The sequence below is a fragment of the Hypanus sabinus genome, chromosome 1 (assembly GCF_030144855.1).
Source record: "Hypanus sabinus isolate sHypSab1 chromosome 1, sHypSab1.hap1, whole genome shotgun sequence".
In the NCBI taxonomy this organism is placed as follows: Eukaryota; Metazoa; Chordata; class Chondrichthyes; order Myliobatiformes; family Dasyatidae; genus Hypanus; species Hypanus sabinus.
This window is the reverse complement of record NC_082706.1, coordinates 182701592-182725108: the sequence shown is the minus strand read 5'-3', so window position 1 is coordinate 182725108 and position 23517 is coordinate 182701592. Positions and strand designations below refer to the sequence as shown.

Sequence of the window (23517 nt, the reverse complement as noted above, 5' to 3'; positions counted from 1 at the left end):
TGCAGAATCTCTTGTGTTTACTCTTAGAACTATGAGCACTCCTCAAAAGTATTCTTTGAATGACTGAGGCTGTGAATTATTCTTTATAAATGCAAGTCTCTTAAATTATCTGCTTGAAATAATTTTGATAGTGGAAAACTAAATCTAATAACTTACATTTCTATTCAATAAATGATAGATCTAGCTGTCACAGAGAATTAATTGCTTGTATCTCAACTCAATATCAAACTTGGAATAGATGTTAACTGCCACACAAACAGCATGCCAGCTTTTATAGAACTAAAATCAAACAGATGCAACAGAAGTGTTCCTGTCCAGGTCCGGCAATGAACTTTAAAAACCCAGACTCTATAAAAGAGAGGTACCGCCTAGCAGAGCAGTAATTGTCAGCGTAGTCTGCAGCAGAGTAGTAAGGCTTTGGCTCAACAAGGCTTCGGCGAGAACAAGCAGAGGCAGGGTAAGTAGATGAGTGCAATCCTTATTTAACTCTTGAGAGAATAGGGGGAATGCCTACGGAGCTAATCTTCTATTCTGCGTGTCAGAGATGGCATTGCAGGAGACTTCCAGCCTCACTGACAGCCACATCTGCACCAGGTCCATCGATATACAGCTCCTTAGGGTCTGTGTTAGGGAATTGGGAGCTGCAGCTCGATGACCTACAACTTGTCAGGGAAAGTGAAGCAGTGATTGACAGGAGCTATAGGGAGGTAGTCACCCCAAGGCTAAAGGAGACAGAGAAATGGGGGACTGTCAGGAGAGGGACTGGAGAACATCAGATTGTGGAGAGCACCCCTGTGGCTGTCCCGCTCAGCAATAAGTATTCCATTTTGCGTACTGTTGGCAGGGGGGAAACGACCTTCCTGGGGGAAGCAATAGCGGCCGTGCCTCTGGCACAGAGTCTGGCCCTATGGCTCAGAAGAGTCGGGAACTGAAGAGGATGGCAGCAGTGATAGGGGACTCTATAGCCAGAGGAACAAATAGGCAACTTTGTGGACACGAAAAGGAAACATGGATGATAGCTGGCCTCCCAGATGCCAGGGTCTGAGATGTTTCTGGATGCGTCCACAATATCCTGAAAAGGGAGGGTGAGCAACCAGAAGTCGCGGTACATATTGGTACCAACGACACAGGTAGGAAAGGGAGGAGGTTCTAAAAAAAGAACACGGGAGTTAGGAAGGAAGTTGAGAAGCAGGATCTCATGGGTAGTAATCTGGGAATTGTTGCCTGTGCTACGCGACAGTGAGGATAAGAATAGAAGAGGTGGCAGATAAATGCGTGGCTGAAGAATTGGAGCAGGGGGCAGGGATTCAGATTACTGGATAATTGCAACCTCTTCTGGGGCAGGCAGGACCTGTACTAAAGTGCTGGGTTGCACTTGAATCCGAGGTGGGCCAATATTCTTGCGGGCATGTTTACCAGACCTGTTAGGAGTAGTTTGAAATAATACGGCCGGGGGATGGGAACCAGTATGATAGAGCTGAGGATGAGCCAGCAGGTTTACAAGCAGATGATGGATGTAACATGAACATAAGGAAGGATAAGCCAATGATTGGGTACAAATGCAGAGAGAACTAAGGGTTAAATTGTACCACAGAGGCAAAATTCAAAAGGGCGAAGAATGCAAGACTGAAGGTGTTGTATTTAAATCCATGTAGCATTTGGAATGAGGTGGATGAACTTGTGGCACAATTAGAGATTGGTTGGTATGACATTGTGGGCATCACAGAGTCATGGCTGAAGGAAGGCCATAGTTGGGAGCTTAACATCAAAAGATGTACTTTGTATTAAAAGAACTTGCAGGAAGGCACAGGCTGTGACGTGGCTCTGTTGGTAAGAGGTGGAATTCTTGCCTGACAAATCTGTTAAGAGTTCTTTGAGGAAGTAACAAGTAGGGTGAACAAAGGAGAGGCAGTGGATGTCACCTACTTATATTTCCAGAAGGTTCCACACATGAGGCTGCTTAACAAGACAAAATGCTATGGCATTACAGGAAAGATACTGGCATGGACAGAGGAATAGCTCACAGGCAGGGGGCAGCGAGTGGGAGGTGACTAGTGGTGTTCCTCAGGGAGGTTCACGAGGATGATTCCAGGAATGAGGGCATTAACATATGAGGTGTGTTTGGCAGCTTTGGGCCTGTCCTCACTGGAACTTAGAAGAATTTAGGGGGGGATCTCATTGAAACCAAATGTTGAAAGAACCAGACAGGGTGGATGTGGAGAGGATGTTTCCTGTGGTGGGGGTATCCAGATCTAGAGGGCACAGCCTCAAAATTGAGCAGAGGTAAGCAGTAATTTTTTTTCAGCCAGAGAGTAGTGAATCTGTGGAATGTTCTGCCACAGACTGTGGTGGAGGCCAATACCGTGGGTATATTTAAGGCAGAAGCTGATTGTTTCCTGATCGGTCGGGCATCAAAGGATATGGCAAGAAGGCAGGTGTATGAGTGGGATCTGGGATCAGCCATGACGGAATGGCAGAACAGACTTGATGGGCTGAATGGCCTAATTCTGCTCCTATATCTTATGGTCTTATACAGTATTGAATTCTAAAATTCAGCTAGATTGCCAGTGGCAAAAAATCACTGATGCAATACTTCACTCAGAGGACAGGCAGAGAGGAAAAATAAACTAGTGCACAGGTCTGCATATTATAGAGCAGTCTGCAATAGTCATTTTGAAAATTGATGGGTGGCTGATTTCAAGCAACAAAAATTATCAGAAGTTTCAGTTTCAAAAATACTGCTACTGGGATCTTTGAAAGCTGCTTATTTTTAGATTATAAGGCAACTTCACAAAACCATGCTAAAACTCCTGCTACATTTTGTCTACTGCACAGAAAAACACTTTATTTATAAAATTCCTTACATGCCAGGCAGTTTAATACCAAGGCACTGACAAACAGTGTAATTCATTCTAAATAGATAAGTGCTAGATATAGTGTTATTCAATCCAACCTAATTTAAAGAGTATGCTGTTACAATGTTAATACTCCAATTTAGCAAAAAACTGACAGATTATTGGTTGAGCTGTTGAGGAAGTTGTGGTAAGGCAAGGGTTAAAGATAACATCCAGGCAAGAATAGCCTGGGGCAGATGTGGTCAAGTGAGAATGCCAGAGACACCTCTGGTTCCTACAGACCTGATCGGTGGGGGGGGGGGGGGGGGGGGCGGGGGGGGTGGAGTTGGCTTCAGTTATGTCTACTGAAGGCCTCTGTAGGGAGACTTTCTTGAAAGATCTTCTGGAAAAATAGCATCGCTTTACACAATCGGGGGTGCCAGAGACAGACGAGATAGGAATAATGGATGTGAAACGCACCCAACAATTGCTCTACTAACTTCAAACTATCTTGAAGTTTCATTTGACTTATAACTTTTGAATTTTATTATGAGTAGTAATGGATCTTGTGGGTAAGAAATTCAAACGCATGCAGTTTACCAGATGGTCAATAACTGATAAGTCAATTCTGCAGAAAAATAGCAGTTTACTGTTTAGACTTCAGAATGGTGTGGGTGACAGGGACCACCCCATTCTCCTTGTACACAAGTAAAATAAAAACTTGTTTGAGCTGTAAGAGTCACATGTGGTGACAACACTGTCACAGGGGTGGGAAGGAAATGTAGGGGTGTCACGACAGTGTAGCGGTTAGTATAATGTATTACAACGCCAGCGACCTGGGTTCAATTCCTGCTGCTGTCTGTAGGGAATTTGTACATTCTCCCCGTGACTGCATGTTTCCTCCGGGTGTCCTGATTTCCTCCCACATTCCAAAAATGTATGGGGCAGTAGATTAAATGGTCACATATATGTAATTGTTGGCAGGGTCTGTTGTAATCTCTAAATAAAAAAGGAATGATCCAGGTAGGCCCTGAAATACAGACATGGGATTAACTGAATGTTCTCAAATCTTCATTTCGCTCTCAAACCTGGCTAGGAAAATTTACATTGAAGGAATTAAAATTAAATTCAACAAATATGTGGATAATAGAAATCAAATTACATTTAAATTAGTGGTAAGGTTTTTACTTAAGTTAGATACTGTGGATTCAAGTCTCTCTCCAGGACCAAAGGATCTCGATGTGCCAGACTCCAGGGCTGTGCTGACAGAATGCTAGATTCCCAGGAGTTGCCATTATAGGGACAATAAACTTAAGTAACTTTTCTTCGATCATGACTCTCAGAGCATGTTACTTAGAGAGAATTAGGGAAAATTTTGGTTTAATTAAAAAAGAAAATGCCTGAATGCTTCAGCTGGTGAAAAAAAGAAAGAATAGACATTTTAGCTTTTTATCAGAATTAACATGCTTTGCTGAATAGGTCATTGTCTCACTTGTTATCTTGGCTACTCTCCATACAGATGCAGTATGATCTGCTGAATATTTACTTCGCGGCGCTGGCATTTAATCCCTAGCGCCCGTCCTCTCTGGGTGGAAATGACGTCAGAGGTGCATTACCAAAGTCTCCCCCTGCGCGCTGGCTATTTGTGAGCCGGTTCGCCTGCGCAGAAAGTGGGTCACCACATAACCCCCCCCCCCCCACCGGAACCAGCGATACACCCCCCCCAATGTCCACAGTCTGGATCAGCCTCTGTTTGGGAGGTCTGCCTCTGCACCGCGGTGCCTGAACCTTGACCGGCTGCGCCAAGTCCACATGGGCTAGTTTGAGTCAGTCCACCGTGAAAACCTCCTCTCTCCCCCCAATGTCCAGAACGTATGTGGACCCGTTGTTGTTGATCACCTTGAATAGCCCCTCGAAAGGCTGCTGTAGCAGTGCCCAGTGTCCGCCCCTTCGTACAAACACAAACTTACAGTTCTGCAGGTCTTTAGGTACATGGGTCGGGGTCTGTCCGTGCTGTGAAGTTGGGACGGGGGCCAGGTTGCCGAGCCTTTCGCGTAGCCTGTCCAGGACTGCTGCGGGTTCTTCCTCTTGCCCCCTTAGGGCTGGTATAAACTCTCCTGGGATGGCCAGGTGTGTGCCGTACACCAACTCGGTCGACGAGGCGTGCAGATCCTCTTTGGGCGCCGTGTGGATTCTGAGCAGGACCCAGGGAAGCTCGTCCACCCAGTTAGGTCCTCTCAGGCGGGCCATGAGAGCCGACTTCAAGTGACGGTGGAAGCGTTCCACCAGTCCGTTCGACTGTGGGTGGTAGGCAGTTGTGTGGTGCAGCTGCGTTCCCAACAGGCTGGCCACAGCTGACCACAGGCTGGAGGTGAACTGGGCGCCTCTGTCGGAGGTAATGTGGGCCGGTACCCTGCAGCGTGCTACCCAGGTTGCCATCAGTGCTTGGGCGCAGGAATCGGCAGATGTGTCGGTGAGCGGGACCGCCTCTGGACACCTCGTGAACTGGTCTACCATAGTTAGGAGGTACTGCGCTCCTCGGGACACTAGTAGGGGGCCCACGATATCCACATGAATGTGGTCGAACTGCTGCAACGGGGTTTTCGTGTGCCGCTGCACCTGGCTGTTTGGCACTGCGCGCACGTTCTGGCTCATTCACTGACCTGCTTGCGAAGTCCGTGCCATGCGAACTTGCTGGAGACCAGCTGGACGGTTGTCCTGATAGATGGGTGCGCCAAACTGTGTATGGAGTTGAAAACTCGCCGCCTCCAGGCTGCCGGGACGATGGGGCGAGGTTGGCCGGTAGCCACATCGCACAGGAGGGTCCTATCACCTGGACCTACGAGAAAGTCCTGCAGCTGTAAACCCGAGACTGTGGTCCTGTAGCTGGGCATCTCGTCGTCTGCCTGCTGCACCTCTGCCAGTGCTGCAGAGTCCACCCCCAGGGACAGGGCCTGGACAGCTGGTCTGGAGAGTGCGTCCGCCACAACGTTGTCCTTCCCCGAGACCTGCTGGATGTCCGTCGTGTACTCGGAGATGTAGGACAGATGTTGCTGCTGGCCAGGGATCAGACACCTTCGTGAATGCAAAGGTCAGTGGTTTGTGGTCCGTGAACGCGGTGAACGGCCTGCCTTCTAAGAAGTACCTGAAATGCCAGATTGCCAGATACAGTGCCAGCAGCTCCCGGTTGAAAGCACTGTACTTGAATTCGGGTGGTCGTAGGTGCTTGCTGAAGAACGCCAGGGGTTGCCAGCGCCCCTCGATGAGCCGCTCCAGCACCCCACCGACTGCTGTGTCGGATGCGTCCACTGTGAGTGCGGTCGGAACATCCGTTCTGGGTTGCAACAGCATCGCGGCATCTGCCAAGGCTTCCTTGGCTTTAATGAAAGTGGCCACGGCCTCCTCTGCCCAAGTAATGTCCTTGCCTTTACCCAACATCAGGGTGTAACAGGGCGCATGATATGGGCTGCTGAGGGGAGGAAATGGTGGTAGAAGTTCACAATACCAACGAACTCCTGCAGGCCTCTGATCGTGTTGGGCCGGGCAAAGTAGCGGATCATGTCTACCTTGGTGGGCAGAGGTGTTGCCCCGTCTTTGGTAATCCTGTGGCCCAGGAAGTCGATGGTATCGAGACTGAACTGACATTTGGCCAGGTTGATCATGAGGCCAAAATCACTCAGGCGGGAGTAGAGCTGGCGGAGGTGGGACAGATGCTCCTGACGACAACTGCTGGCTATAAGGATGTCGTCCAAATAGATGAACGCAAAGTCAGCAGTTTTAGCGAAACTGCGTGAACAGATGAAGAGTCGGTCATCTTTGGTCCAAATCCCGTTTGGACCGTCGGGGTCACCAACGTAGCGATGTGCTACACACAGCGCTGAAATAACGACACGCAGTCGGTAAGTCGTTTCAAGACTAGTTTATTCAAACTTTGCGGCGCTGGCATTTAATCCCTAGCATCTGCCCTCTCCGGGCAGAAATGACGTCAGAGGTGCATTACCAAAGTCTCCCCCTGCACGCTGGCTATTTGTGAGCCAGTTCGCCTGCGCAGAAAGTGGGTCGCCACAATTTCTTGCTTTGCTTCCAGTTGAAGTACACAATTAGCCTGCTGTATTTGAGAGCAAGTTACAACAACAGTTCTTCAAAACTTATTCATTGAGTTAAAGTATTTTGGTGTTGAAACTATTGACCTATAATTGCTTCTAATTCCCCAACATTTCATATTTAAAATCCTCATCTTCAAGGTTAAATTCCTGCATAAAGAATTAAATTACAATTTCTTGGACACCCACACCATTTGAGATCCTGCTAAAACATTGCCCAGTGGCACCCAATTCACCCCTACCAAGCCTCACCCCAGCAAAAATGTCCTCAAGCATAAAACAATAAAATGTATGATGAAATAATCATAAGGAATGCATTCAAAAGAAATAGTTATACAATTTTAAAATTCTTTCATGGTTGTTGGCCGAGCTGACAAAAGCTGCATTTATTGGCCATATCTAATTATCCTTGAAACCACGGCGCCTTTATGAATGACTGCAGTGTGTACTTGAAGGAACTCCGTCATATATAAACTATATTTTTTTTAATCAGAATTTGTAAAGGATTAGCAATAATGAGCTACAAATTATTTGATGGCATTTGATGGCAAAAAAAAATGAGGTATGAATGCAAGCTAGCCAGGAATATAAAGGAGGATAGCAAAAGCTTTTTTAGGTATGTGAAGAGAAAGAAGATAGTTAAGAACAATGTTGCGCCCTTGAAGAATGAATTGGGTGAAATTGTTATGGGAAACAGAGAAATGACAGAAGAATTTAATAAGTACTTTAGATCTGTCTTCACTAGGGAAGACACAAGCAATCTCCCAGATGTATGGATGGGCCAAGGACACAGGGTAACAGAGGAAATGAAACAGATTGACATTAGGAAGGAAATGGTGATGAGTAGACTGATAGGACTGAAAGCTGACAAATCCCCAGGTCCAGATGGTCTGCATCCGAGGGTACTAAAGGAGGTGGCCTTGGAAATTGCAGATGCAATGTTCCTTAGATTCAGGATCAGTTCCTGAGGATTGGAGAATGGCTAATGTTATCCCACTTTTTAAGAAAGGAGGGAGGAAGAAAACAGAGAACTATTGTCCTGTCAGCCTAACATCAGTAGTGGGGAAGATGCTAGAGTCCATTATTAAAGATGAAATAGTGGCATATCTAGATAGCAGTGATAGGATTGGGCTGAGCCAGCATGGATTTACCAAGGGCAAATCATGCTTGACTAATCTATTGGAGTTTTTCGAGGATGTAACCAGGAAGTTAGACAAGGGAGATCCAGTGGATGTAGTGTACCTCGATTTTCAGAAGGCATTTGATAAGGTCCCACATAGGAGATTGGTGGGTAAAATCAAAGCTCATGGCATTGGGGGGAAGACATTGACATGGACAGAAAACTGGTTGGCAGATAGAAAGCAAAGGGTAACGGTGAATGGGTGTTTCTCGGAATGACAGGTGGTGACTAGTGGGGTGCCACAGGGCTTGGTATTGGGACCACAGCTGTTTACGATTTACATCAACGATTTGGATGAAGGCATTGAGAATAACATCAGCAAATTTGCTGATGACACTAAGCTGGGTGGCAGTGTGACAATGTGATGAGGATGTTAGGAGAATTCAGGGTGACTTGGATAGGCTGGGTGAGTGGGCAGATATTTAGCAGATGACGTTTAATGTGAATAAGTGTGAGGTTATCCACTTTGGGAGTAAGAACAGAAAGGCAGATTATTATCTGAACGATGTAGAGTTAGGTAAGGGAGAAATACAAAGAGATCTAGGAGTCCTTGTTCATCAGTCACTGAAGGTGAATGAGCAAGTGCAGCAGGCAGTGAAGAAGGCTAATGGAATGTTGGCCTTTATTACAAAGGGAATTGAGTACAAGAGCAAGGAAATCCTCTTGCATTTGTACAGGGCCCTGGTGAGACCACACCTGGAGTATTGTGTACAGTTTTGGTCTCCAGGGTTAAGGAAGGACATCCTGGCTATAGAAGAAGTGTAGCGTAGATTCACAAGGTTAATTCCTGGGATGTCCGGACTGTCTTATGCAGAGAGGTTAGAGAGACTGGGCTTGTACACGCTGGAATTAAGGAGATTGAGAGGGGATCTGATTGCAACATATAAGATTATTAAGGGATTGGACAAGATAGAGGCAGGAAATATGTTCCAGATGCTGGGAGAGTCCAGTACCAGAGGGCATGGTTTGAGAATAAAGGGTAGGTCATTTAGGACAGAGTTAAGTAAAAACTTCTTCTCCCAGAGAGTTGTGGGGGTCTGGAATGCTCTGCCTCGGAAGGCAGTGGAGGCCAATTCTCTGGATGCTTTCAAGAAGGAGCTAGATAGGTATCTTATGGATAGGGGAATCAAGGGATATGGGGACAAGGCAGGAACCGGGTATTGATAGTAGATGATCAGCCATGATCTCAAAATGGCGGTGCAGGCTCGAAGGGCCAAATGGTCTACTTTTGCACCTATTGTCTATTGTTGGCAACACCTTCAATTACCTTGCAGATGATTAAGAGTAAGTTAATGAGATGGAAGATGGTTAGAATGAGTTGTCCTAACTTTGCTGTCAAGTGATATTAGTGCTGCAGCTACACTGTAAGAGCTCATCTCGATGTACTACTATTTCTATAAATCAGACGGTGAACAACTTGGAAAAGTTGCTGTTGCTTTTTCCTCCTAAGTTGCAAAGGTCATAGTTTTAGAATTGTTTTTAGACCTCGGAAAGCCACTGCTATGCAGCATACACATTGCATGTTGACTCTTGGGTTTACTTATCAAACAGCCTGCTTGACCACCACTCATCCAGGCAAATAAGACAATATTCCATTAAACTCCATAATTCTTCCTTTTATATTGGGGAAGTTTAGGACCAGAGGGCGCAGAATACAAGGACATCTCTTTAGAACAGGGGTGACGAGGAATTTCTTTGGCCAGAGGGTGATGAATCTGTGAAATTTGAATTTTAAACTTTTTGAACTCTTAGCCACCAACAGCTATGGAGACCAAATTATTGGGTATACTTAAAGCCGAGGTTGATGGTCTCTTGATTAGTAACAGCATCAAATCTTACAGGGAGAAAAGAGGAAAATTGAGTTGAGAGGAATAATGAATCAGCCATGATGGAATAGTGCAGCAAACTGAATGACCTAGTTCTGCTCCTACATCTCTTTCGTCTGTGTCTTAGAAAAGGCTTTATTTAGGAAGTTGAGAGCACAAGATACCAAACTTTTCACCTGCTCTAATGATTGGCCCCATTTTAAAACTGAAGACCTGCACAGCAAAACTGACTGTACTTCTACCCACACTGTTCCAGTACAGTTAAAACACTGTCTCTATCCAAAAATGTGGAAAATTGTCCTATTACGCCCAGCTCACAAAATGCAGAGTAAAATCACAAAGATGCTATATGATTGTTATATCCAGCCCATAAAAGATCTTATCCTCTGGTCTTGACATTAAATGGCTTTATCATCATTGAGTTCCTCACTATCTCCTCAGGGATCATTATTGATCAGAAACTGCGTTAGCTACATGAAAGACACAGTGTGAGTACATCTGAGAACAGGTTTCCTGCGCTGAGTGACTCACCCTCTGACACTCCAGAAGACATCAATCAGGAGTGTGATGAAATACTAGCTTAGATGAATGAAGCCCCAACAGCTCTCAAACAGCACAGCCTGATGCAAGAATGCAACACCTATCATCAAAGATCCCCACCACCAAGACCATGCCCTCTTCTCCCAGCAGGAGGTACTGAAGCCTGAAGTCCCACACCACCAGGTTCAAGAATAGCTACTTGACTTGAATTAACTGGCAAAACCCTAATCACCATAGTTTAGCAAAACTATGACTGCTTTAACCTCTGCAATAAAATGTTTTTCCTGTCCTAATCCTGTTTTCTTGTAAACATTGTGCATAATGTTTTTCTTATGAATTCTGCAACATACCTGTGAAGCTGCTGCAAGTAATTTTTTCCTTGCACCAGTGCACACATGTATTTGTGCATATGACCACAGAATTCTACTTTAACTTTGACCTGCCCAACATGGAAAAAAGACTGCTGATGTGACACTTCCTCACTAGATAACAACAGAAGGAACATTAGTCTTGCAAACAGGATTTTCAAATCCGGGGACAGCATGAAAGGCTGGGAGCACAACGATCAACACTCACAAGGAGAAACATTGAGTTTAGGAGCTCAGAAAACAAATGGAATGTACATGCCTGAACAATTATCACTTTGTGTCTGTTAGAATTAGACAAAATTATAAGTCAAGAGACAATGTAAAACAATCTAAAATATACAGGAGGTCCATAAAGTAGAGAATGAGAAAGGATGACAAAACAGTCCGGAGGACCATCGGAGAAAGTTGCCTTAGTAAAGGAACAACAACATTTCAACTACTTTAGGGTGAAATGTATTGAAGAGATTCTTACACAACCTTATTAATGAGAAGTCAGACAGAGATACGTAATGAGATGGGTAACACGTGGATTGTAGATTGCCATATTCCTGGACCATTAGATTGTTCTAATTTTATAGAAGGAGGTTTTTGTGTTCATATGCATGTAAGAATATATTAATCAGGAGCTGGAGAAGACCACTCTGCCCCTCAAGCTTGCTTTGCCATTCAGTGAGATTATGGCTGATCTCAAGGCATCCCAGATAATCTCCATAACCTTTTACCGCACTTATCAAACATCAACCTATCTCTGCCTTAAAAATGTGTGTGAAAATGTTTTAATTCGTCTGTTTTAAATAAGTAACCCTTTTCTTCTAAACAGTGACTCTTAGTTCTAGATTCACTCATCAGAGGAAACACACTCTGTGCATTCACCCTCAACATGAGTCAACCAAGTCCTCTCTTACTCCTAAATACTGACAAATGCAAACCTAACCTATCCAAACTTCTCTCAAAAGGTAACCAACCCTAGGAATTAGTCATGTAAAATTCTTTTGAGCTGTTTCCAATACACTTTTATCCTTTGTTAGTTTAGAAGATCAGTACTATACACAGAATACCAGAATTGGTTTCATCAGCATCCTATATATCTGAGGCATAACCTCCTTATTTTTACATTCAGTTCTCCTAGCAGTGAACACTTACATTCTGTTAACGTTCTCAATCACTTGACGTAGCCATGTCATAATTTTTTTTTCCAAGTCATGAATTAGGAAACTCAATTCTCTCTGATTGGCAGAGCCCTGCAATCTCTCATTATTTACACATGTTCATTTTATTTTTCCAGGCAGAATGGATGATGCAGGCAATCCTTATGACACAGTTTCCTAGAAAACTGCCTCTGACATGACTTTGTGCAATGCCAACACTCTTTGCCTATTGAATCCCATGTTATAACTAGAGATGCATTCTTACTGGATGTTCTTCTCTTATATTAAGCTATTTTATTATTGGTGACAAGGTGACCCAGTGCCATTATTTAACAACTGAGGCTTTGAAGATGATGAATCGGATTTGTGCAAAAGAAACAACAAAATTAGTCACATTTTTGTTGTAGTCACTAAGTACAGTGAGGCATTAAGATTTGGATAGATGTCACAATCTCATTTGAGAAGGTAGTCATAGCCAATTTCCTCCTTTGCCTTGCCCTCTTCAATCCCAAGGACTTGTGAACAGCTGTCTCAGTCTTCACATGCAAGTCACATCTGACATACAAGGCTTGTGGATTTGGAAAGCATTTATGAAATGGGGTTTATATGGAAAAGGGATGGGATTTAATGATCAGGGTTTATGGGTGAAAGATGGATGAGAGGAGTTTAATTGAGGGGCTAATGGATTAAAGCACATCAACTTAATACAACTGGAGTAAAAGCCGAGAGATGTTTTTAAGGAGCTGGTCATGACTACTGTGCGATCCCACAATATATCATGACTCTCATCCCTAATCTGCTGATTTTTCCTGATATTTTCTGTTTTAATTTCAGATTTCCAGCATCTGCACTTTATTCTTGATTTTCACCACTGATGCCTACTCTGTACCAGGCCACTGTTACATCCTACGACCTGAGCCACAATAACCTCTGAACTGCCATCCTATTAAATAATTTCTGGAAATCTGACCTCCACTGTGTTGTTATTTTTTTAAAAGCTCCAATAAATCAGTCAAAATAATTACCATTTCACATGACCATGTTAATTTTGCCCACATTATCTTGAAATTTTCTGCATGCTATGCAATAATGTGTTTAATAATAATAACTTCTAATATTCTTCCAGTGAGATACATTAAGATAATTGTTTGTAGTTTCCTGCTTTCTATCTTGCTTCATTTTTGACAAAGAAATTATGTTCAGAGTTTTTCATTCCAATGGCACTTTTTCCAAAGCCAGGGAGTCACAGCCCAGGAAATGTCAGTCAACAGCTCCAACAATTTGCTTATTAACACTTCCAAAGAGATTAGAATTTTCCTGAGCTCTCCCCAACTTTATGCCTGCGATATAGCTTATATGCAGTAACTTACAGATTTAGAAATACTGATGTGTATTTTTATTTTTACTTTTTATTATCTCTCTTTAGATCAAATCTATCTTTTTATTGCATTATATACCAATGTAATAGAGTAAACAAACTCAAATTGATAGTTACACCATAAACTTGTCTTCGTTCTGATAAAATATCTGATCTTTGCTTGTTTTTCTATAGAACCTGGAAATCTGCTGACCATTTCCAGTACTTTGTTTTCATTTAAAGCAAACACAGAATTTTACTTTTTCTCAGATAAAGGGTAAATAACAGATTCACTAGAATGGCATAGAGGTTAAAATATAATAGCAACTGAAATGAAGTTGTCTTCTGTTATCCCAACCTTGAAAGGTTGAGAGATGTTTAAACTCACCAGGCTATTTAATAAAGTACAGTACAAACAGAAAAAAATTCATTGAAGAAATCTTTAAGAGTATAGAAACATAATAATTAGAACATAGAACATACAAAATCTACAGCACATTACAGGCTCTTTGGCCCACAAAGTTATGCCAACCATGTAACCTACTCTAGAAGCTGTCTAGAATTTCCCTACTGCATAGCCCTCTATTTTTCTAATCTCCATGTACCTGCCTAAGAAGCTATTAAAAGACCCTATTGTATCCGTCTCTACCACCTTCGCTGACAGTGCATTCCACACACCCACCCCTCTCTATGTGAAAAACTTACTTCTGACATCCCCCTTGTACCCACTTCCAAGTGCCTTAAAACTATGCCCCCTTGTGTTAGCCATTTCCGCCCTGGGGGAGAAAAGCCTCTGGCTATCCATACAATCAATGCCTTTCATCATCTTATACACTTCTATGAAGTCATCTCTCATCCTCTGTTGCTCCAGGGAGAAAAGGCCAAGTTCACTCAGCCTATTCTCATAAGGCATGCTCCCCAATCCAGGCAACATCCTTGTAAATCTCCTCTGCACCCTTTCTATGGTTTCCACAATTAGTATCAAGTCATCCTATTTGAGGATGAAATTAAACAATGAGCAGTGGAAGTCAGAAATTCCAAAAAAAATGTTTCTTTTATCAATTTAAATTTTCAAAGCAAGTATTGATTTTTCTTATGGATGCCAATTTGGAAGAAGGAATAAATATAAGATAAATTAAAATGAGTCATGACCGATCATGATCTAAGAGCTCAGTGATGTGAGTGAACATTCAACAAAATGCTGGGGGAACTCAACAGGTCAGGGACCACCTGTAGAGGGAAATGAACAGTTGACGTTTCAGTCCAAGACCATTTGTCAGGACACGATGAAGAATCCAAGCACAAAATGTCAACTGTTCACTTCCCTCCATAGATGCTGCCTGACCTACTGAGTTCCTCCAGCATTTCGTGTGTGTTGCTGCAGATTTCCAGCATTTGCAGTCTCTCATGTCAACGATGTGAATGGCCTTTTCCTCTTTCGTGCATGAAGGGGCAATTTTAATGTTTCCTTCATACTTGAATGATCCAATCTGACAATGGACAAAGTATTGACCCACTCCACTGTAAATGATTCTTCACGCACCGATGTAAATATTTATTATTACTGGCTGGGGATACAGATCCCCTACAGTTTTAAAAAGCTCTTGGAAACTTAATGATACTTTATTTGACTCAACAAGCACTCCACACAGTAGACCAAATCACAAATTATTTCATTCTCATCTCTCTAAAGTCTTGTGTTATATGTACTTAACAAAGTAGTATTGAACTTACCATAGGAAACAAAATGAGTGGAGAATTAAATTTATCAAAAAGTGCTAGTGCTGAAAAAGCCACGTTGGCAGTCAATGGCGATCCACTGAAACTAGAGTAGATACTGAAAGTCTAAACACAGAAGGGAAAGAAAAAAATAATAATCAATAATAACAAAGGTCCCCTGCATTGCTTACAACATGAGTCAGCTTACAGGTTAGTTGGATTTACTTATGTATATATTTTGTGCTGCATATATCTTTTGACATATCTACAAACTGCATTTGAAAAAAAGTGATAGCAATTTGTGCAGCTCAAAATATATACATAAATAAATCCAACTAATTTTGAAATACAAGAAGTTTTAAAATATTAACATTTTAAAATGCAAAAAGTTAGACTTTTGGAGAATACATAACATTTTTAAGATTTGCATTGAAGCTAATTAAATTTGACCTTTTTAAAAATATTACAACAGGGACTTTTTGCTATTAAAGTAGAAACTGCCTGAATTAAATTTCTATGCACACACCATGAGCAGAGATAAATGATACAGCTAATGAAACTATGACCAAACTAAATTTATCATTGTATTTATTGAAGACTGAGCTAAAATTAACTATAGCAAAACAATAATAGTTCTTTCATAACATTGGCATGCCACTACATCCCAATTGTTAAAAATATCATAAAGTTCAAAAGGTAATGACAGATGGTAATGCACTTCAAATGGGACCAAAAGGCACATTATAACTGAAGACCCGCTCAAGCTATGACTGGATTTTTTCAGGTCATACCACAGTTTTTTTTTACTCTTTGCAAAACTTGCTGCTTAGACATATAATCAAACTGACAGATGACAACCGAAAGTGTAGCAGTAAAATTTTTGTTAATTCCAGACATTAACTGAATGGAAAGGAATGTAACCTTTAACTCAGATTTTCAAATTAATGCCCACAATACCGTGAGATTTTAATCACTAAAAATTTTGGACTTTGAAATAAAATGCTCTTGACATAATTGAATGCTCTTGTTAAGCAACAGTGGGGAAAAAAGGCAAAACTTTTTGAATTTGTCAACCAAATTTGTATATTTATATTACTTTGCAATGTAGATCAGAAATGTGAACATTTCCAATCTTCACATTAATAAAAATAGATAAAAGTTTACCAAGTTAGCCAGCACCTGAGAGATAAATGAAAATTTAATATTTGATATACAGCCTTCATCAGAACTCAAATCTCAATTTAGTTTCTGATAAACTCAACAATTTATCTATTAACTCAGCTTTTCTCTGTCAGATCTTGATTAATATGCCACATATTTTCAGCACATCTGTTACAAATGTCTGGTTTATGGACACCAGCAAGATGGATGGGGTAGGGTTTGCTAGCTGCTGCATTTCTGTATTTCCATTTCTATTATACACCCCCCCCCCAAGGGTAACAACTGGGGGATGGTGTCAAGCCAAGTTGAGATGGGACAGTAGCATCTCTGGCAGCCACTCATCTCACAACTGCTTGCTCACTCATCATAGGTGTTCTGTGATCCTCTCCCACACACTGTTTTTGTTCTTAGCTGACTTACTTTCAGGTTATGAGCAATTGCCCGGAAAGGGAAGAATGCAATTCAGTATCAAGTCAGGATCATGGCAACTTTTGTAAAATACAGTTAGACTTGCCGTCAAAATATTTTGTTTACAAAATATATGCATTGCCATCTCCTGATGACCACACAATATAATTAACTTCAGCAATTCTAAGTGGTTTGAGGGAAGAGTAGGGAATGATATAAATAAACATAGCTTCACTCTCCAGAGTGAACTATCATTGCAAATTATAGCAGGCCTATAAACTATTGCAGTTTAGATTTTTGTATTATTTTGTTATCTCAGTTAAGACAGACAAAAAGATTAAATCAAAATGGTGAATGATATACATCTACCTACCACTACTGTTGCTAAAACAGGTGTCACTTGGGTGAGGAATACTGCAAAGACAATTTGTAATAAAATAAATTATCCAAAGTAGTAGAGACAACAGAAAGCTTTATAAAGGACAGAGTTACAAAAGAAAACTGCAACAAGAGCTTTAATAACTTCAATTATACAGTGTTAAACATCAGTATTCACACTGCTCAAGCTTTGGAATAAGTTATTAGCAGAAATTAAAAAGTATCTGGCAACTAAACAAGTAGATATTACAATAGTTTCAATTAAAGTCTCAGAAAGAAGCTTTTCTAATACTATGAAGTTATATTTTAAGACATTTAGTTGTATGAAAACAGTATTTTACCAAAATATCCTCTGTCGATTATGTTGAAAACTAACAAATACTGCAATTTTCTTACTTTGCCACCTAATCCTATGCTTTCCTTCTGCTCATTCCAGAATATACCGTATTTCAGGTTCTATGCATTCATTGTGTAAATCTCTTGTACAATGGATGAGTGTTGTAAATTTTAATCCCTTTTGTAATTTTTAATAGGACAATGAGAGTCTAATTTCTTTAAGCTTTTTCAAAACAAACTGTTCATTATCTAGTTTCTTTAATGTGTTTCTAGGGTAATTGTCTTGATTCAATTTTACCTTTGCTGAAGCTGACTCTAAGAATCATCATGGAATCATATGGCAGTCAGATGGGCTTTTCACCAATATATTTGTGTTTTGCTAATGAAACCCCAAATTAATTTGGTTTACTCAGAGCACTCACCAGTCCTGTAACATGCTCTAATTCAAGTATTTATTACATTTTCTGAAAAGAACTTATGCTTTTGTCTTTAAAATAAAGGCAACTCAAACAATTTTCTCCTCACTCAGTAATTATTTTAAATTCACGTCTTCCAGTTACAATTTGCCTCATGTAACTATACATTTAACATAGCGAAATTTCCAAAGTGGAGTTATTAAACAAAAACTTACAACAAGCCTTACAGGGAAATATTAGACAGCACAGCCTAAAGTTGAGGCAGAGTTAGGTTTTGTGGGGCATCTTAAAGGGGGCAAAGTATTTCTACATAAACTTTAAAGTTCAGTGTCTTCAGCTCAAGGCAGTCACCAATGGTGAATTAATCAATAAACCAAATTTTTAGGACCTCCAATTCAAAGGATTACAAAACTGCAAGGGGATAAGAAAAAGCAATTAAAGGTCCAGATAGCAAAGTTTTGAATGACCTGAGTAATGGAGAATAGAATGAATGAAATAGCTAGCCAGAATGCATTGAAATAGTCAAGCCTAGAGCTCAGTAAAGTATTGCTAAAAGTTGCAGCAATGAATGATCTGAGCTCAAAAGGCCAAATAAACACCAAGTATGACACCAAGGCTATCTTAGTTTCAGACAAGTATTAAGGAGAAGGATCTAGTCAGTGGCTAGGATGCTAACTTTTCGTTAAAGAACAAAGTTTATGACAAAGATTGACATCAAAGGCTTTAATCTCTCCAATATGTGAGAAAATTTCTGTTCATTCAATGCTGTATGTCAGATCTGAAAATTTAGTGATAGTGGAATGGTTCAAGAGTAGCCAAGTAGGACTACAGGTTGGAGCGTACATGTGGAAATGTTTCAGGACAATGTTACAGAGAGACAGCATTGGGATGAGAGGAAAGTGGCTGAAGACATATCTTTGAAGGACACAGGAGGTAACACTTTGATAATAAATATAACTTTTGAACTTTGAACTATGATCTGGAAGAGGAACCACTGTTGGTGATATGGTTTACAGCTAGATAGGCCAGAATTAAAACAGCTGAGTAGAGCTATGGTGAAGGAATCAGCTTTTATTACATCACTTTCCATCGTTCAGGAAACAGCAAGTTTTTTCAAGTGAAACAGCAATTCACTTGCACCTCTTCCGATCTAATTTATTACATTCAATGCCCACAACATGGTCTCCTCTGTGACAGAGAAACAAACTCAGAAGGGCTGGATGCTTCCAGTTGCCGGTGACTTTTATTCACTAATCCAGCCTGACCTGTCTGTTATCTTATACATTACTCCAATGAATCACAATGTAAGGTTGAGGAACAGCATCCTATCTTCCATCTGGTCACCTTGCAGGCTTCAGGACACAAATTTGCATTGAACACTATCAGGTAACTCGCTTTCTCTGTATCAACATTAACCAATTCTGTTGTACCGTTACCTATCTGTAAAATGTCCTTCCTTTTCCTTATTTGACAACTGCTGCCACATCTGCTGGGCATTTCTAACATTCTTTTGTTTGCAATTATCTGCAACAGCTCCAACCTATATTTCACAGCTTCAACATGTTGCCTTATTTATTTCCCATCTTTTCAACTACCCACCATTACTAGATAAAAATAAAACCAGACAATTCAATGCTTTTACACTAAAACAATTATTTAAGCATTTTAAAAATCAATGCAGATAAACAGGTTCAACCACAGACAAAATGTAGCCCGAAAATCTACAAACCAATCAGCCAACCACTAGAAAGCACTGAAACAATAATCCCCACAAGCTACTTATCAGAACTAAATTGAATTCTTGTCTTTTGTGTTATGGTGCCTTTGATTCAAAGGCATCTCATTGTAAAGGGAAAGAATATAAAATAAAACATACAGATTTTAGAATAACCAATAAAATTTGTAACCCCTTTTACCTGCCATACCCTTGCTCCCCCGACATGGAACATCTAATGATTAAGTGGCGACCATTCTACTTACCAAGAGAATTCTCCTCCGTGATCCTGAATGCAATTTACATCATGCCAAAGGCCAATGTTAAGCAGGCACTCGAAGCATTGAGTGCCGGCATCAACAACCAAGAAGCAGCCTATCCTTGTCGGGGACTTCACGCAGGCTTGTTGGAAGAAATATCTGCCCAATTCTCATCAACCTATCACCGCCAACACCAGGGGTCCCAACAGATTCAACCACTGCCATACTATGATTAAGAATGCCCACCTTTCCATGTTTAGACTGCATTTTGGCAAATCTGTGCTCCTCCTGACCGCATGCAGGCAGAGGCAAAGGTTCAAAGCTCCAGAGATGAGGATAACAAAGAGGTGGTTGTGGGAGGCAAAGGAGCAACTACAGGATTTCACTGAGCCGGTGGACTGGGCTACGTTCAAGGACTCAGAAGATCTGAGCGAGTATACCAGAGTTGTCACGGACTTTATAAAAACAGATGTAGACGAGTGTCACTCAGAGTCTTCCCAAACCAGAAGGCCTGGTTGAACCTTGAGATCCACAATGTGCTGAGGTCCAGATCAGTGGCATTCAGGTCTGGTGACCAAGTAAAATACAAAAGGTCCAGTTACAATCTCTGGAAAGCCAGTTCACGTGCTAAGTGGCAATTCTGAACCATGAAGGATGCTCGGCAGCTGAGGCAGGGCTTGAATGTTATCCCTCCTGCAAAGTGAAAGCAAGCGACACAGATGAAAACAAGGCTTCACTCCCAGATGAGCTCAATGCCTTCTACGCTCACTTTGACCGTCCAAACATGGACTCAAAGATTTCAGTCTCTGAGGCTGACATGAGAGCATCCTTCAGGCAGATGAACCCATGGAAAGCATCCGGCCCAGATGTGGTACCTGGCCGAGTACCATAGATCTGTACTGATCAACTGGCTGGAGCGTTCACCGATCATTTGAACCTCTTACTTCAGTAGTGTGAAGTGCCTACCTGCTTCAAACGGGCTTCAATTATACCTAAAAAGAGCACGGCAACTTGCCTCAATGACTATTATCCAGTAACTCACATCCACTGTGATGAAGTGCTTTGAGGGGTTAGTGATGGAACCTATCAACTCCTGCTTGAGAAGTGACTTGGATCCACCCCAATTCGTCTACTGTCACGAACAGATCAACAGCAGATGCCACTTCGTTGGCTTGTCACTCAACACTGGAACATCTGGACTGTGAAGATGCATACCTCAGGATGCTCTTCACTGACTACATCTGGCATTCAATACTATTGAGATGTTACATGGTAATTTGACCTGTTGACTTGCAGGAAATTAGATGCTTTTAGGTGATTAAGTGATCTTCGTCAAGTACTATTGAGATGTTAAAGGATAATTTGTCCTGATGACATGCAAGAATTTAGATACTAACCACACACAGTGTTCTTGAGTGGATGACCTTTGCTTCCGTTTTAGGTGCTTAAGTACTCTTTGTCTCGTACTATCACTGTTGCTGGGCATGTGACTGTGGGGGTAGCTAAAAATTGTATCTTGCATAGAGACCACAGTTTAAGAATAAGGGGTAGGCCGTTTAGAACAGAGATGCGGAAAAACTTTTTCACGCAGAGAGTGGTGGATATGTGGAATGCTCTGCCCCAGAAGGCAGTGGATGCCAAGTCTCTGGATGCATTCAAGAGAGCGTTAGATAAGAGCTCTTATAGATAGCGGGGTCCAAGGATATGGGGAGAGGGCAGGAACGGGGTACTGATTGTGTACGATCAGCCATGATCACAGTGAATGGCGGTGCTGGCTAGAAGGGCCGAATGGCCTACTCCTGCACCTACTGTCTATTGTCTACTGACTGTGGTGTAAAACCCTATAAAAAGGGAGGACTGTTCCCTTCTTCAGACGGCATTGCTTGACAGGGCTCCACAAGCACCACGAAGTTTGTTAAGTTATGCTCCAAAAAGCTTGTACTTCCTTAAATAAAGAATCATGGCTATCTACAGAAGTTGGCGTATTGCATTTGTATCAAGTGTGTAAGAATCTCAAAAAAACGAACTGACACTATCATCCCCTCAAAACTAATTAATAAGCCTCATTACCTCCTTGTGCAACTGGATCCTCGGTTTCTCACTTGAAGAACCCAGTCAGTTCAGATTGGCAACAATATCTCCACCACAATCTTCATCAGCACAGGTGCATCACAAGACTGTGCGCTTGGCACTCCTACTCTACACACCTTATACTTATGATTGTGAGGATAACCACAGCTCTGATGCCATAATTAGGTTTAGCTGATGACACCTCTGTCGTTGGCCGAATCGAATGTCATGATGAATCAGCATGTAGGAGGGAGAATGGAAATCTGGCTGAGTGGTGTCACAACAACAACCTTTCGGAAAATGATTTCAGGAGAATGATACCGGAGGCCCATGAGCTGGTACTCATCGGGGGATCAAAGGTGGTGAGGGTCAGCAACTTAAAATTCCTCAGTGTTATAATTAAGTCCATAAGATATATGTAGGAGCAGAATTAGGCCATTTGGCCCATTGTGTCTGCTCTCCCATTTCATCATGGCTGATCCAAATTTCCTCTCAGCCTCAATCTTCTACCTTCACCCCATATCCCATCATGCCCTGACCAATCAAGAATCTATCAACCTCTGCCTTAAATATACATAAAGACTCGACCTCCACAGCTGCTGGTGGCAAAGAATTCCACAGATTCACCACTTGTGAATAAAAAAATTCCTCCTCATCTCATTTCTAAAAGGATGCCCCTCTACTCTGAGGCTGTGTCCTCTGGTTTGAGACTCTCCCACCATAGGAAACATCATCTCCACATCCACTCTATCAAGGCCTTTCACCATTCGATAGGTTTCAATGAGGTCAGCCCACATTCTTCTGTATTCTAGTGAACATAAGCCCAGAGCCATCAAATGCTCTTCATATGACAAGCCATTCAATCCTAGGATCATTTTTGGGGATCTATTTTGAACCCTCTCCAGTTTCAGCGTATCCTTTCTAAGATATAAGGGCCCCAAGCCTAGCACACAATAGTCCAAGTGAGCCCTCACCAGTGCTTTATAAAGTATCAATATTACATCCTTGCTTTTATATTCTAGTCCTCTTGAATTGAATGCCAACATTGTATTTGCCTTCCTCACCACAGCAGACTCAGCCTGAAAGTTAATCTTCAGGAAATCCTGTACAAAGACTCCCAAGTCCCTTTGCACCCAGTTTTTTGTATTTTCTCTCCATTTAGATAATGTCAACCATTTCATTTTTTCTACCAAAGTGCATGACCATACATTTCCCATCTGCCATTTCTTTGCCCATTCTATTAATCTGTCAAAGTCCTTCTGTAGCCTCTCTACTTCCTCAAACCTACTTGCCCCCCACCTATCCTCGTATCACCTACAAATTTTGCAACAAAGCCATCAATTCCATCATCCAAATCATTGACATATAACATAAAAAGAATCGGTCCCAACATAGACCCTTGTGGAATACCACTAGTCACCGGTAGCCAACTGGAAAAGGCTCCCTTCATTTCCACTCTTTGCCTCCTGTCAATCAGCTGCTGCTTTATCTATGCTAGAATCTTTCCTGTAATGCCATGGGCTCTTAGCTTGTTAAGCAGCCTGATGTGTGGCACCTTGTCAAAGGCCTTCTGAAAATCCAAGTATACAACATCAACAAATTCTCCTTTGTCTATCCTGCTCATTGTTTCTTCAAAGAATTCCAACTGATTTGTCAGGCAAGATTTTCCCTTGAGGAAGCAATGCTGATTTTACCATAT

At 41.8% G+C, this 23517-nt stretch overlaps 1 protein-coding gene across 1 annotated transcript in view; it reads right to left on the bottom strand.

The window, feature by feature from the left end:
- The window catches only part of LOC132383142 (ATP-binding cassette sub-family C member 9-like), a 113774-nt gene that overhangs the window by 55822 nt on the left and 34435 nt on the right, over nucleotides 1-23517 (bottom strand). Inside the window, exons 11-12 of the mRNA XM_059954028.1 lie at nucleotides 17018-17058; nucleotides 15091-15201 (exon numbers count right to left, since the gene is read on the bottom strand). Coding sequence (XP_059810011.1) covers nucleotides 15091-15201; nucleotides 17018-17058 — 152 coding nt within the window. The remainder of the gene's footprint in view (nucleotides 1-15090; nucleotides 15202-17017; nucleotides 17059-23517) is intronic.